Consider the following 15,758-nt stretch of genomic DNA (forward strand, 5'->3'; position numbering starts at 1 on the left):
TTTCTGATCTCTCAGGTGCAAAAAAAATGTAAGGGGAAAAAAAAAGGTATTGAGTTTTAGGTCAAACACAAATATGCAAAATATGAAAGAGGAAACACTGAGGTTTAATAATTACTAGGTTATTACTTGGTATATATGAGGTTAGTAAAAAAATTTTAGCTATGTTACCAAGCTTATGAAGGGAAAAAATATTACCACACTACATATTATATGCCAATTTATTAATTCAGAGTTCATATTCAAAATGCATAATCAAAGTACACATAAAAATAAGATCCGAGATGTAATTCACATTTGTATCTGCTCTATTAAGGACTCCCTACCCTCTTTAAAGTACAACAAAGTATTCACCAACTACTTTGTGAACTCCTTAAGCAGAATGCCAGGTCTGATTATTTTTCCTTCCTACCTTTCCACACGGCTTTCCAGAAAAGGAACAAAGAAACTATTAATTGCCTAAATTTGGTAATCAGCAGAGAAAAGAACTAAAGAAAACTGAAATGTGTTTTTCACATTTCACATTTGGACTGCAGAGGTGAAAATTTTAATGAAAACATCTGAATTCATCATAGGAAGATTAAGAAACATAAAATAGCTTTATTTCAACTCTAAAAACATGAACGTGGTCAAAATTATTACAGCAGAGACTAACACTAGGTGCTGACAGCAGAATCTTCACATTCAGAGGCTGCTACGCACATACTTACTGAGTTCTACCCAGAGGAACACCCCCCCAGGCCAGAAATTGCTTGTTGGACAAAATCGCTGGAACATCTGAGCAGCAAGAGCCAGGTGCCAGAGGTTTATTTCCCGAAGAAACTACTTCACCTTTTAACACCACTTCATACTGAGGTCCAAATGGCTGCACGAATATTTTTAGGATCCTAACAAAGAAAACCATCTAAGTTGAATGTCCAGAATTCAATTCTACTGGCATCTATTCCCCACAGGCTTCCTCTGTCCCAAGAGACTGAACTGGGTACTGAGGATACAAGGACATTCCCACCCTGAGTTTGCATTCCAGAGAGGAAATGACAAGGAAAGAGACAGTCACTATCCCTCTACATAACGGGAGAGGGGACGTTCATGGGGCTGTAGGAATATTATCAACTACTATTAATGAGGCGTTTGAGAAGAGTTGAGAAAACCTTCTTAGATCAAAGAATTAACCCAGTGATGTTGCAGGCGCACGTTCCAGAGACAAGCAGTCCCATTTGTGCAGGCCAGTTCTTCTCCATAAGGTCATAGGGGTGGACTGAGCACACTAAAGCGTTCTACAATCCAGGTGGAGGACAGGCCATTCTGTCTTAGGACAACATGCTTCTAAGCTCTGTTTACCAAGCAAGTTCAAATACTAATGACAATGGTGCTCTGACCACTATCAGGTAATATTCACTTATGATTTAGGCACCAAAATGTCACAAGCCTGGAGAAGGGGTGGTGGGTGGGGAAGCATCTTTAACAACTGGCAATGGTTCCCTTGGAGAGCAAGGAAAGGCCAAAGAGAAACATCAAGACTGACATTTTATTATTTACTTTTGTCAGAATATATTTGAAAAATAGTAATTTCTTAATTTCTAGTCAGCTGCTTTAAAAGAGAATTTTAGTAAACAAAAAGAAGAAAATCTGAGGCAAAAAGAGGGTAAAAAGAACTATACTATTAGGTGAGATAAAACATGTACTCTATCACTCAGGCTGTGGACTGAAGCACATGGCTATTTTTTTTTTTTTTTTTAAGATTTTATTTATTTATTTGACAGAGCAAGATCACAAGCAGGCAGAGAGGTAGGCAGAGAGAGAGAGAGAGAGGAGGAAGCAGGCTCCCCGCCGAGCAGAGAGCCTGATGCAGGGCTCGATCCCAGGACCCTGAGATCATAACCTGAGCTGAAGGCAGAGGCTTAACCCACTGAGCCACCCAGGCGCCCCGCACATGGCTATTTTGAGAGAAGAGTCAAACTTGTCATTATGAAGAATTTTATATTACCTTTCCTCACAGGCTTTGGGGTCCTTTGGAGTAAAGGTAACTATAACTTCATGTTCTTCTCCTGGTTTAAGGAATAGATTCTCTGGATCCACTGAAAAGTGACTTCCTTGATCTGGAATCTAAATATTTATATAATTATAACTAAATGCTGACTTGGGCAAATATGGCTTTTACTCAGTTACTCTCATTTTTCATCTACTCTGATAGGTTATTTTCCCCTTCTGGCTTGTCTGTCACTGCCCCACCTTGTCTTAGTCTCTTGGAAAGGGCGCTTTCTCTTCCATAACAAACTTCATCTTCCATCCCATGACGTCCCAAGAGATTCCTGTCACTGATACCCTCTTGCTCACTGACCCGTTTCAGAACTGAAGTCTACATATGTGATCACACTCCTCCAACTCCACCTATCCACTAGGATAACACATACATTTTTCCAGAACTGATCTAGAACTTGGGTCTTATATATAAAACAGCAGATGTCAAAGTTACAGTAACCCACCATCTATTTCATACTAGTGCAGCCCCCAGCTTTTAAAGCACTCACACAGGGTCTTCTGTTTGATCCCTATGGCACTCTGCCAACGCAAGCAGCTGAGCAGCCTTCAGAATGTGAGGAGATACAGTCTCACAGTGTGAGGAAATACTATGTCACAGCATTCTGACACAAATCCTTACCTTGATGTCTAAGTAAACGTCAATATTCCCCGCATTTTTCAAAGGTAAGTGCTGCTTTGTTGAGGAAGCCACACTGGCAAACAAGTGCATAGTCTGGAGGACGGGGTAAAACCGACATTTTAAATAATGTCACAATTAGAATGAAATCAACCTGAATCATGGCAACGAGAAGAGTTTAGGGTACCTGTAAGTCTTTTGGAGCATGTATCCTAGCTATTCCTGTTCTTGCTTGAAGACCAATACTTTTAATGACTGGAGTAGGGTTTGGGCTGTCAACTTCTATATCGACTCTTGCCAAGAACTCTTCTGCTGAGTCTAAAATCTCTGTAAAAGTTCATTCTTTCAGTTCAGAGACCAGAGAGGTATTTCATTCTAAATGCCTCATGTGGTCCAACTTTATCTCCTCAGGAGTCACAAGAAATTCTAAGCAATATGTCTTTCTGTTCCTTCTTTTTTTTTTTTTTAAAGATTTTATTTATTTATTTCACAGACAGAGATCATAAGCAGGCAGAGAGGCAGGCAGAGAAAGTAGGGTGGGGGAGGGAAGCAGACTCCCTGCTGAGCAGAGAGCCCAATATGGGGCCCGATCCCAGGACCCTGAGATCATGACCTGAGCCGAAGGCAGAGGCTTAACCCACTGAGCCACCCAGGTGCCCCTCTGTTCCTTCTTAAAGGAACAGAAATGAGTGAAAGGGAAAGGAGAGAAAGAAAGAAACATCCAACTGGTAGATGTGATAAAATCAGTGAACAGAAAAGAACCTGAAAGATCTTCAGTGGTACTTACTGGGGTTATCCATACGTGGGTTTGACCCAAAACAGCATGCATGCTCTCTGCCCCATTTTAAAAACATAAAATATTTGACAAATTACTCAAACTATTCACATTTACTGATGGAGGAAATATGCCTCAACTTTGTGGTTTATTTAGCTAGAGTAAAGCAATTCCCAAAAAACATACACATGATACCTGAAGAAGTGACCCGTTTCTTTGGACTATGGAAAAGAACCCAAATTATCAGAAATTCTGGATCCTGTAAAATAAAATAAAATAAAACAAAATAAAATAAATTTACATTATAGCATTTAGATTTAAGTCTTAATGAAAGATAAGCTATCTGGAACCTTAACTTCCTCTTTAATTCTAAGCCATCTTACCTGTCCATCATAAGTGGCAGGCATCATGTGGTTGACCACAGAAGGAGCTGCCAGCTGAGCGATCACGTCGGCATATGGAGCAGCTTTCAAAGAAGCATGGATGGGTGCCTTGGAAAACGTGAAGCAGCGCCAGGCTATGGCATTCTGTTCAGAAATAGAAGAATCAGTTTCAATAAAGCCAACAGTACAATGCTGGTGTGATGTTAAATGTTAAATCTGTTGACAGAATCCTTAATCAAAAAATTTACTTCCATAAGAAGAAATTAATCAAGAATGATATAAGGAATGTCTACAATGCCAAATCAATGTGCTCTGTAAAGTTTCTTATCGTATGTTCATACTTACAGCATTAATAACAAGTCTGATTGGCACAGTGGCATGAGTCTTGTTTATCAATTTTAATGGCAGAGCCTTCCAGCCACCATAAGTCAAGTCGCCAAAATCAAGAACATCTTTCTTTTCTGTTTCTACCTAATTATGAAAGAAAAGACTGATTTCTAAAAAGCAATAAATCGATATATACCACAGCTTATACTCATGTCACTACTCTTTACAGCCACAAATAGTCAGCATCAAATGTAAACTTAAGTTTCCCTAGGCCATTTATAGCTGCTATTTTCTACAAAAATAAACATTAAGGTTTTTTTTTTGAGGTAGTCTATGTATCCAAATATAAACTATAGAACAAAGCTATACATTTGTTGTTCCTACTTTGAAATGACTGTTAGATTTTAAGACAAACTGACAATTTTATAAAACATATAAGCTTCCCTTCAAAAAGCTATGAGCTTATTATTATACAATTTTAACTTTTCAATTCCCTTCTAAATATATGTTGACATTTTCAGATTTAGTCCAAATTTCTGACAAAACTGAAAATGTTTAAAATGATATCAAAATAGACATATCAAAAGTTTAAAATGAGTGCCTGTCATCATGACAGATGATTTCTTTAAACACTGGAGAACAACCTAACACAGACCCCTCATACTCACATGTGTAGAAATGTTGGATAATATTTAAAATATACATAAATTTCTTTAGCCTGGTCAAATGCAAAAGGAAATAAAAAACAAACAGGGAAAAACAAATGGGAGCTATCTTCCATGAAGGTGTGGGATCAACCCATTCCCAAGGTAGTTGAGCTTCAACACCCTCCTGAGAACAGAGAGTAGGACACTGAGCTTGTTATGGGCAGGGTGAGGCTGGAATGGAATTTGAGCTCCCTGCATCAAATGCAGAGACTCAAAGAAGTGTCCTTTTTATGAAAAGGGACTTAGAAAAATTCTGTTTACATGTCTGAGGTGATATCAGGGAAGTTTGTCCAGAGATGGGTTGGTGTTAGAAGATCATTTGTGGGAAAGTAAAACCCCAGGCCTATACCACACTAGGCATGGGAGCTCCAAGTTGAAAATCACTGAAACCTTTAGAGCCCCCAGCATTTATACAGAGTACTCGCCATGGACACACGGGATTTCTATAGCAGAAAGCAGCCTCCGTGACAAGAACCCACATTTAAAAAATTTAAATTACTAGGGACACCTAGGTGGCTCAGTCGGTTAAGCATTTGCCTTCGGCTCAGGTCATGATCCCAGGGTCCTGGGATCAAGTTTGGCACTGGGCTCTTTGCTCAGGGAGGAGCCTGCTTCTCCCTCTACCTGCAGCTCCCCTTGCTTGTGCTCTCTCTCTCTCCGTAAATAAATAAAAGCTTTAATAAATAAATAAAAATAAAAAATTTAAGTTATCAATTCAGAAATCAGAAACCACATGAAGAAAGTAATCGGGAAGACCTAGCAAAACTAGTGGAAGAATCAGCAGCTGAGGAACTGGAAATGATCTGGATTAATTATAAAATAAGTACACTTTAAATACAGATAATAGAGTCCATGAAAAAGGTAAAAATATAAGATTCAAGAAACAATAATGGGCAAAAAAAAATGTATAGCTTGATCTGTTAAAAAAAGTTCAATGCTGGGGTTTTAAAATGGTTTGGGACTAAACTATTAATCAAAGATATTACAGAAGGAAAAGATGAACACTAAATGACTGACTACAGGTTTTTGAGCTGTTTGGGCTAGAACAGAGCTCTTGATTAATTTTATACCTGAGTAACCAATTTGAATAAAAAGGGAATAGAAACCCGTAACTTCCAAACTAATACAAAAGAAGGATTAAAGACAGTTTTTATTTTAAAAAGGAACAATTTCACACAACACGTAATAATTCACATAACAACAGAACTCAGAATACACAAGACATAAATAAATAGAAGAATTATAAGGAGAAAGAGACAAATCCACAAACACCTCTCTCAGAGGCCAAAAGACAAAGCACACAGAAACATTAGTAATGATACAGAAGACTGGAACCACAATAGTAATAAATCAGAGCTAAAGGATATGTGAAAGAATTTCTCCACTCAAGAGAAAGAAGAGCGAGCCATTCTTTTCAAGCCCACAAGAAACATTAACATAAATCAAACACATACTACACTATGGAATCTCTCACTCCTTTTCCCTCTCCCCAACCTGTATTCTGATTCCAATGTGGGGAGTACGACAGCGAGAGGCAGCTGAAACATTCCCAACACATTTGCAAACTATAAATGTACTTTAGGGGTGCCTGGGTAGCTCAGTTGGTTAAGCGTCCAACTCCTGGTTTCAGTTCAGGTCATAATCTCAGGGTCTTGAGATCAAGCCCCACATCAGGCTCTGCACTAAGCAGAGTCTGCCTGAGATTCTCTCCCTCTCCCTCCATCCCTCCCCCTATGTGTGCATGTGCTCTCTCTCTCTAAAAATAAAAATAAATAAAATCTCAAAAATAAACCCAGAGAAACTATAAATGTACTTTAAACTGCATAACAATCCAATTTCCCCAAGAAACTATCCAAAGTCTACTTTGGCCAGACTTAATACATAAACCTTTAATCATATGGATTAAACAGCCAACTGACTATATTCATTGGTCTTGGTACACATATATGCAATATGTAATAAAATATTTCAAAAACCATACATGTTTAGAAATACTGCTATTTCTACTTCTATTCGAAGCAACAGTTCAACTATTACTTGAGACCCTACTATGTGCCAAGCACTATTCTGGAAGTGAAGAAGAGACACACATCCTGCCCTGCAAAGAGCTTACACTCTAGTGGAGGCAAGGAGGATCAGACAACAGACAGGTATTTATGTCACTGCTGAAAATGCTAAGCAGAAAAGCAAAGTGAGAGAAAGGGAACTGGGCATGTGGGGATGAGGGGACAGGTAGGGACTGCCATTCAATCAACAGTGTGAGGTGACATCTGGACAAAGCTGACAGTATGGTATGCAGTGTGTGGGAGAAGTACTCCAGGGAGAAAACAACTGTACTCAACCTCTGGCAAAACTGTCAACACTGGTGGCTTCATCATCATTAGAGACACTGAACCGTCTTCCAGCTTTGTCTTCATGTCCGTTTAAAACTAACATCAGGGCACCTGGGTGGCTCAGTGGGTTAAAGCCCCTGCCTTCAGCTCAGGTCATGATCCCGGGGGTCCTGGGATCGAGCCCCACGTCAGGCTCCCTGCTCAGCGGGGAGCCTGCTTCCCCCTCTCTCTCTGCCTGCCTCTCTGCCTACTTGTGATTTCTGTCAAATAAATAAATAAAATCTTAAAAAAAAAACAAAAACTAGCATCATTTAAAACTAACATCAAAACAGTTTTTTAAATCCGTATGTGATGTGGTCACTGAACATTATTCCAAACTGAAACACTCACTCCTGTAACATAGGGCAGCTGTTCTTATTTTCCCTATATACATATATACAAGATTTCCCCTACCTAACCACTTACAGTATTGTTTCTTAAAGTAATATTTAAACGGCTAATATGCGGCACCTGGCCGGCTCAGTTGGTGGAGCAGCAACTTTTTTTTTTTTTTTTAGATTTTATTTATTTATTTGACAGAGAGAGATCACAAGTAGACAGAGAGAGAGAGAGAGAGAGAGAGAGAGAGAGAGAAGCAGGCTCTCTGTTGAGCAGAGAGCCCGATGCGGGACTCGATCCCAGGACCCTGAGATCATGACCCGAGCCGAAGGCAGCGGCCCAACCCACTGAGCCACCCAGGCGCCCCGAGCAGCAACTTTTGATCTCAGGGGTTGTGAGTCTGAGCCCCATATTGGGTACAGAGATTACATAAATGAATAAATCTTTTAAAAATTTAAAAAATAATAAAAGGCTAATAAATAACATCCAACGTTTACATATAGCACCAGGGATAATCACTGATGTGGTTATCTTTTTTAGTCTCCTTCAAAATAAACAACCCAGTATGTCTAGTGACTTAAGAACATCCCAAACTAACACCCACATCTAGCAAGTATATTTGTGTTTCTGTAAAATAACAGAAATAATTTTAAATTATAAAATAAGAAGATATGAAGAACCAATGGTTAGCTTAAAAGCTATTTAACCACATATTCATTTTTCCCAAGTAACAACCTTCATTCAAATGCCAGGCATGATGACAAAGACCTGCTTCCAAGCAGTTACCTCGATCACAGGGGTCTCGGCAACAGCCGTGAGAATGACTCGACTTGCCAAGGCTTCCGCTTGTGCTATGGTCTCAGCATCTGCTGAAAATGGCCAAGAAGCAACACTGAATATACATCTGAAAATCCCAGGATCGGATGGTATGAAAAGTACTTTTATCTCTTCCGTGGCATGAGGTCTTATGATGACTTTATTCTTGAAGACTAAACAAGGATACGCTGAAAGATCCACCTAAAAAAAAAAAAAAAAAAGCCACACAGTTCATTAAGAAATGGCTTCACAAGGAAAATCAAGAATTAGGGTCAACTAGTTTAAGATCCCTTTCTTCCTGAACTATCAAATCCAAAAATTTATTACTCTTCCAAAATATCCGAGTCTTGTAACTCATTATCTGTAAAGTACAATTAGCCAAAAGTATGAAGACTTATGGAGCTCAGTTGAATGTGTATTCCCTGGTTTGTTTTAAAGTAAACACAGCTATCTACACTCTCACTTGCACTGAAAGAGCCCCTGGAGCAGTACTCTGGCACCCCACACATTGTCTAGGAATGGCTTTTGCAACTGTACAATCAGGGGGCTTAGACTGACCTCTCAGGTCCTAATCAGGCCTCCAAGTGCATGGTTATGACTCACTTCAACTCCTCCCTCCTCACTGTACACAAGGGCATTCTTTTCTACTCCTTGGTCCAGAAGCAACACTACTTCCTAAGTGTCCCTAAAAGGGCCTCCAAACTCACTTCTCACTGTTAACACTTTGCTCCAATCACATACATTCCACCTAACCTCAGGATCAGAGAGGAAAGGCTAGGAAGAGGGAAAGCAGACACAATCTTACTTTCCCAGGTAAATAAGGGTTATTACCAGGAGGTAAGAGGGAAAGTAAACTCATACACCAACGCTCACTACAAGCAGCAGTTGCAAAACCAGGATATTCCAAAACGAAGTTGCTGACCATATTTCCCACCCTCCCTGCTCCCTCATGTCCACATAGGTCACTGTAATCATGAAAGGAGATTTAGAATCATGTCCTTTAGCACCTCTAGCTCATCATGTGAGAGACCATTGCTGGAAGAATTCATGTTAAAACTGTATTTCTACGTATTTAAAGATTTTATTTATTTATTTAACAGACAGAGATCACAAGTAGGCAGAGAGGCAGGCAGAGAGAGAGGGGGAAGAAGGCTCCCCGCTGAGCAGAGAGCTCGATGCAGGGCTCGATCCCAGGACCCTGGGATCATGACCTGAGCTGAAGGCAGAAGCTTAACCCACTGAGCCACCCAGGTGCTCCTCCAGGTATTTAAAAAGAGCATGTTAAGAACATGGTCAGATAAAATAGTCAAAAAGACTCCACTTACTGAATGAGGGTATAGGTCCCAAGAGTAACTTTTTTGATAAATGTCAGTAACTTAAATTCAATCACATTTAACAAAACCAACAAAGAGCAGAAATCAGAGCTTTCAGTGGTTTAAATAGCACTAAAAGTGCATTTACACAGTCTGATGAATAACAAAATATAAAGATAAATAACTGATAGTAAAAGGAGAAACAAAGAGATTTCAATTGTTACACTGGATGTACTAAAACAAAATGGGAGGCTAAGAAAAAGATATAATGTTACTCTTTCATATATCATTGCAATGATTCTGTGCAAGGCATACAAGGATGGGGGGGAGAGACTCCCCTGTATAAAAGGAAGTACTAGAGAGAGATCCAGCATTAACTGTAACGCAACTGCTAAGTCACAGGAGAAAGACACAAAAAGCTTACCTTTTCACCATTAACACTAACGGTGAGAACCCCAATGCTGACCTGCAGCCAGCGGTCAGTCGGGTTAAGTACACTCAAGAACGTCTGCGAAGCAATGCCAACACAGCAAGCATGAGGAAACTTCAATTCCTCGGGAACTCTGACCTTCCCTGGGCAAAGACAAAGCATGGTCAAATGCTAGTTATATCAAACACCTGATTAAAAGCACAACTGGCTAAATGGAAATTTTTACAGAAGACTACCTGTTGACACCCAAGAGCTATGGTATGAAGTGCCCTGGGTCTTAAGGAGTCCTTGACACTGTATAAGCCTCAGCACAGGCCAACAATTTTCTCCTGTTGTATCCAGCCCAGAAAGAACAAACTGAAAGAACTGATCAAACCCACAATCTGCAGCTAATCAACTCTTCGATGTGACTGCGTGTTAGTAATCTCTTCCTTTTTTCTCCCACAAATACAAGCCACTACCGAACCTAATAAAAAACTCACAGAAGGCTCTTTCAAGGTTTGCACATCTATGCAGAATTTTAGTAAGACCAATCTTTTCACCATCCTTATGCAAAAACTTTGGAATTTCCTCGAGAAGAAAAGAGGGTAGAGAGGAAGACCGCATGCCAGTGGCCGTGTGCACTGCATCAGGGAAAGCACAGCACCCAGCTCTGCTTAGAGCGGCTGTCTCTAGCGAAAGAATCTGGGGCCAGTTCAGCCACTGCAGGTAAGGGTGGAAGGGCGCTGTCTCTCACAACTGTCATCCCTCAAAAGACTTTAAAAAGTGGAAGGAGACTCACTCCTCCAGGGAGCCAATTCTAAACTGGGTGGTTGCTAGTTGAAAGAGGAACAGAAATCTAAGCACAGAGTACAGGAGAGACAGGAAGACAAAGGCACTAGGGAGTTTACCTGCATAAGTATTTGTGCTTTTCTTATGTCAGGGACCCCCACACAGAAATGTATTATGGTCTGTGTTCTCAGTTTAGGACAAAGAATAAAATGAAGAGAAATTCAGACCAACCAGTATGATCTTGAAACAAACTCGTTTTGTGGCCTTGTTTGAGAAAACTCAATTTTTCAATAATAGCAAGCAACAATAAGCAATCACAGAGAAAAAGCATCTTACCAAATCCTGACAGCATTCCTGAATCCCACGGTTCAATTCCACAATTTGTACCAAGAGACTGCACAGGAAAAGGTTTTGCGGTACTTAGAAGATTCTGATTTAAGGCATTAGGATATGGGTTATAAAGGGAAGAGGGACCCATCAACCCAGAGCCGATATTTTGTCCTAGACAAATTCCCATGGCCACAGAATTCTGAACGTGCTCTCCTGCGACAGGTGGATATGGACAGCTTCCCGAGAACCCACAGACAGTGGCACTGCCAGCACGGCACTGGGGCAAAGCAACATTTCCAGCTGAAGGTAGTGTTCCCAAATATTGCTGGGCAAAGGGAGCTGCGGTAAAAGAATGTTGAGTCAAGAGTGTAGGAACTGCGCTGGGCACGTTCTGCATCTCAGGAGCAGAGCCACAAGACAGAGTGCTGGGAATAGGGGTGCCCTGGTGTCCAGGGGCCATCCGATGAGGAATCTGGCCACTTACTGCACTGTCAGCAGTCAGCGTATCTTCAGAGGCTACTCTTTCACCTTTGTTCACAGACGCCTGGTGTGACACAAGGCAGTGTGGCATCGCTGACACAATTGGGTGGGTGCTCTGTAGAGCCAGGCTGATCTGGTCCAGTTCACTGGGGTTAGAGGTCAACCCTACTGCACTGGTTTCTGACAGGTCTCCACTCCTGGAGGAAAGATCTTTATTCAGCCTAAAGTAAAGTTTGCCATCTTCAGGTCTGCTACTCAGAGAAGTTGTTTCAGTCACATTGTCTGTATCTGAGTTTTTCTGATTATACGATGGTTCTACTTTACTTCTACTTTGACATGGACCTTTTTCTCTCAGCTTTTCCACAGCCTGTTCCTCTGATGGAATTGGACTGGCTTGAATAATCGTGGCGCTCAATTCACTGGTGACATCACTCTGTATGACAAAAAATGTTAAATAATCCACAAACTACTACTAATTCAAACCATGCTGATATAAACTCAAAGAAGAGATCTACACAACATGAGCGCTCTGGAAAAAAGGCCAACATTTTACAGCTGGGTAACTCAAGATTAAAAGTTAGAAAGTGTTAAGTTACTGCTTCACAGAAATTATGAGGAGATTAAAGAGGAGCTACATACCAATTACATCTCTAACAAATTTACATAAATAAAAGACCAGCAACAAGTACTTCCATTCAAATTTAAGGGATTGTTTTCCTGGCAGCTGTACAATAAAAATCTAATTAAATTAAATTAATAACACAGGCGTGGAGGCTAAGCAAGCTTTCAAATGAAATCGACACAAGGTCAGGAAGAATCTATGCAGGTCACAGGCTTTCCCACCCCTGGTGTTTGTTTATACCACTGTTATGCTTGAAGATGCTAATTTCTATGAGCACTAAGTCTTGTCCGTGCCTAAGATGAAGCAGTGGTTCTCTTAGTACAGTCAATGTTCCTGTACTCATTTCATTATAAGGCACCACCTTAGGAGTGACGCCTACAACTCTGCAGGATGCACCAGCTGGAATTTACATATAAGTTAAGATGCACTTAATGATTCTCCAAACTTGGTTTGAAAATTTCTCTTAGACCACATAGAAACAGACATTAATGAACAAAGACCAGATTATGTACTAGACACCATCAACCCATCAGTCAATAAAAATAAATAACAGTCAGTAAGTTTTCAGCGGTAACTTCTCAGTACCAAGCACTGTTCTCATATCACTGTCCGTCCATACCGATGAAGAAACGGGCTTGGGGAAGTTACAGTCTATCTTAGAAAACAGCAGAGGAGAACCCATCTAACTCTACAACTTAGCCTGTAACCACTAGCTAAGAACAAAGAGACCCCCAACATTTACCACCATCATCAAAAAGATGGCTTTCAATGATTTGTCCAATGTGACACCATATATATAGTAACTCTAGTGGATATATTTACTAAGGGCTTGGTGAAGGAGGGCTGTATAACACAACAGTCATATTCAGCTCATTCAAAAACTGAATACTATCCTATTCTCAACACACACACAGGTAATAAAAGTCTAGCTTCTCCCACGTAATCTCTTGGATCTACCTGCTTCTCTCCCACCCCCACTGCCACTACCTTAATCCAAGCCCACAGCAGCCCTGTGTCAAATTCTCCTGGTTTTAATCTCACCCCTGCTCAATGCCCCCTCCACACTGCTAGGGCCATGAGCTTTTAAAACATCTACACAGGGGTGCGTGGGTGGCTCGGTGGGTTAAGCGTCTGTCTTGGGCTCAGGTCCTGATCCCAGGGTCCTAGGACACAGCCTTGCATCAGGCTCCCTGCTTAGTGGGAAACCTGCTTCTTCCCTCCCTATACCTTGCTCTCCAACCCTGGCTTGTGCGCTCTCTCTCTCTCAAATAAATAAAATCTTAGGAAAATAAAAATAAAAAATAAAACATTAACACAAATCAAATCATGTCAGTGCCCTGCTTTAGGGTCTTTGAACTCCCAAATTTTATATCCAAGACTCTTCATGGTTCGGCCTCTCCTCCTTGCCCTATGTACAATTCACTGTAGCCATTCCAAACTTACAGGGGTCCTTCAAATGCAGTGTGCGTTTTACAACTCCATCTCTTCCCTCGTTTGTCTGCTTCCTTCTCACAGAATATGCCTTCAGTGTATTGCTTATCCCCCCGATAACCTTTGTTGAACTATCACTAAGTCCACTCAGATTTACAGTTAGCTCCCTCTGGATCCCACAGCACAGGTGGATCACAGCACACTTCATTCCAGTGTGCCTGGCAAGTGTCCTCCACCAGACTGAAAGATTACAATAGCTGTACTTCTGCCTCCTCACATGAGTAGCTATTTGATCAAAACACACACACACACACAATTTTAAAGTTAAAACAGCAAGAGAAATTACAAAGGCCTCAACTTCAGTCTGACTCCTACAACCACTAACTTCAAAGCCATAAGCCTTACTAAAGAAATAACAGAAATGCTGCCCACCTTGTGGCCCTCAAGGCCAGGATCTGAGGCCGCCGTGGGACAGGAACTGTCTTGTTCAGACACATAAGTCAGCCTACTCACACTCACTTGTGGACACACCATCTGAGACGACTCACCCTCAGAGGTGGGCTTTGGATGAGCTGCTGAATCAAAAGACTCTAAAGCACACCTGAAAAGGAGAACACCTTGTGATTAGTTTTCCACTCCTTTATCTATGCTAACAAAAAAAAGCCATTTCTGCTTGCCTACAAGCTTGTTAATCTATAGTCTCTGTTCTTGCTGCCATGTATGGTAACTCAACAATTGTACTCTTAATTATCTAAAATTATAACTCATAGTCCCGTTGAGTGAAATACTTGGTAAACTCTTGTAAAAGAAAAAGGCTGTGGCATTTTTATTAATAAATTTCATATTCAGTCGCATTAATGTTAGCTATTCATTTGATAAACATTTATCGAATACCTGATATAAAGCAATGAGCCAAGCCTTCAAAAGTTCCTGCCCTGAAAGAGCACAGATGGAAACAAAGAATCATATACGTAAGTTCAAGGAAACGGGACCAGCCATACACTGCTAAGTGGAATATGAAGTGGAGCGCCTTCTGACTGAGCAATTAAGTGATGCATATCACAGCACTTTGACTCAGACATTCCAAACCTAGGAACTAATCCTAAGAAAAAAAAAATCAAATACTAATTATAAAGACTCTGCCAAAAGGATACATCTTAAAAATGTGCGAGAAATTAGGCTATGGAGCAAACATACAATAAAACCCTATTCAGCTATTTTAAATCATGCTGTTATGTACTATCCTTTGACTCAGAAAGATGTTTGTGGCATTAAAAAAAAAGATTAGAAAGCAATAAATATGAAAAGATCCCACATCTACCTAATACACATGCCATGTTAACATGTTAGCCAATACCCATCCCAGGGCCAGGTCAACCCGATGCAAGGAGAAAGACGAGGCAGCAGAGCCCCACTGAACAGGAACAACTGCTGTGGACAGCAGCTGTGGCACCTACTGCAAGCACACTCGGCCCTGTTGTTTCAGTTCAGCTCTTATTGGACTGAATTTTACCCCATCACTTTTTTTTGCACAAAGTTCAGAATACTAAGCTGGGCAACACATACAGAGAAAACCCCATTTTGAATTCTGGATCTTTGGAAAGCCCCAAATTGAGACATGGTATTGACAAAAAACTAGTTAGTGAATTTTAACCAACAGTCACAGAATATTAACCAAACTGTTTCAGGCCTATTTCAGCTTCTGCATGACATGCACCCACATGGGTTCCTATATGCATGCACACACATGCACACACACACACACACACACACAGATACCATGATAAAACATGAAAAAAGTTCTGGGTTACTAGGGTGACGTGCTGCATTACTCTAGTTTTTTTTTTTTTTAAACGATTTTTATTTATTTATTTGAGAGAGAGATAGCGCAAGCAGGGAGGTGGGGTAGAGGGAGAGGGAGAAGCAGACTCCCTGCTGAGCAGGGAGCCCAAATCAGAACTCCATCCCAGGACCCTGAGATCATGACCTGAGCTGATGGCAGATGC

General features: G+C 40.7%; 1 protein-coding gene across 3 annotated transcripts in view; it reads right to left on the minus strand.

The window, feature by feature from the left end:
- CEP192 (centrosomal protein 192) overlaps positions 1 to 15,758 on the minus strand; it is a 134,787-nt gene that overhangs the window by 39,857 nt on the left and 79,172 nt on the right. For 2 of the 3 annotated variants that reach the window (XM_046024060.1, XM_046024059.1), the window contains exons 19-29: positions 14,185 to 14,353; positions 11,226 to 12,132; positions 10,113 to 10,261; positions 8,346 to 8,576; positions 4,160 to 4,285; positions 3,815 to 3,958; positions 3,627 to 3,690; positions 2,844 to 2,983; positions 2,660 to 2,752; positions 1,985 to 2,103; positions 708 to 884 (exon numbers count right to left, since the gene is read on the minus strand). In XM_046024060.1, coding sequence (XP_045880016.1) covers positions 708 to 884; positions 1,985 to 2,103; positions 2,660 to 2,752; positions 2,844 to 2,983; positions 3,627 to 3,690; positions 3,815 to 3,958; positions 4,160 to 4,285; positions 8,346 to 8,576; positions 10,113 to 10,261; positions 11,226 to 12,132; positions 14,185 to 14,353 — 2,319 coding nt within the window. The remainder of the gene's footprint in view (positions 1 to 707; positions 885 to 1,984; positions 2,104 to 2,659; positions 2,753 to 2,843; positions 2,984 to 3,626; positions 3,691 to 3,814; positions 3,959 to 4,159; positions 4,286 to 8,345; positions 8,577 to 10,112; positions 10,262 to 11,225; positions 12,133 to 14,184; positions 14,354 to 15,758) is intronic. The other variant, XM_046024061.1, reaches the window with a different exon arrangement.

The sequence above is a fragment of the Meles meles genome, chromosome 12 (assembly GCF_922984935.1).
Source record: "Meles meles chromosome 12, mMelMel3.1 paternal haplotype, whole genome shotgun sequence".
NCBI classification, from domain to species: domain Eukaryota; kingdom Metazoa; phylum Chordata; class Mammalia; order Carnivora; family Mustelidae; genus Meles; species Meles meles.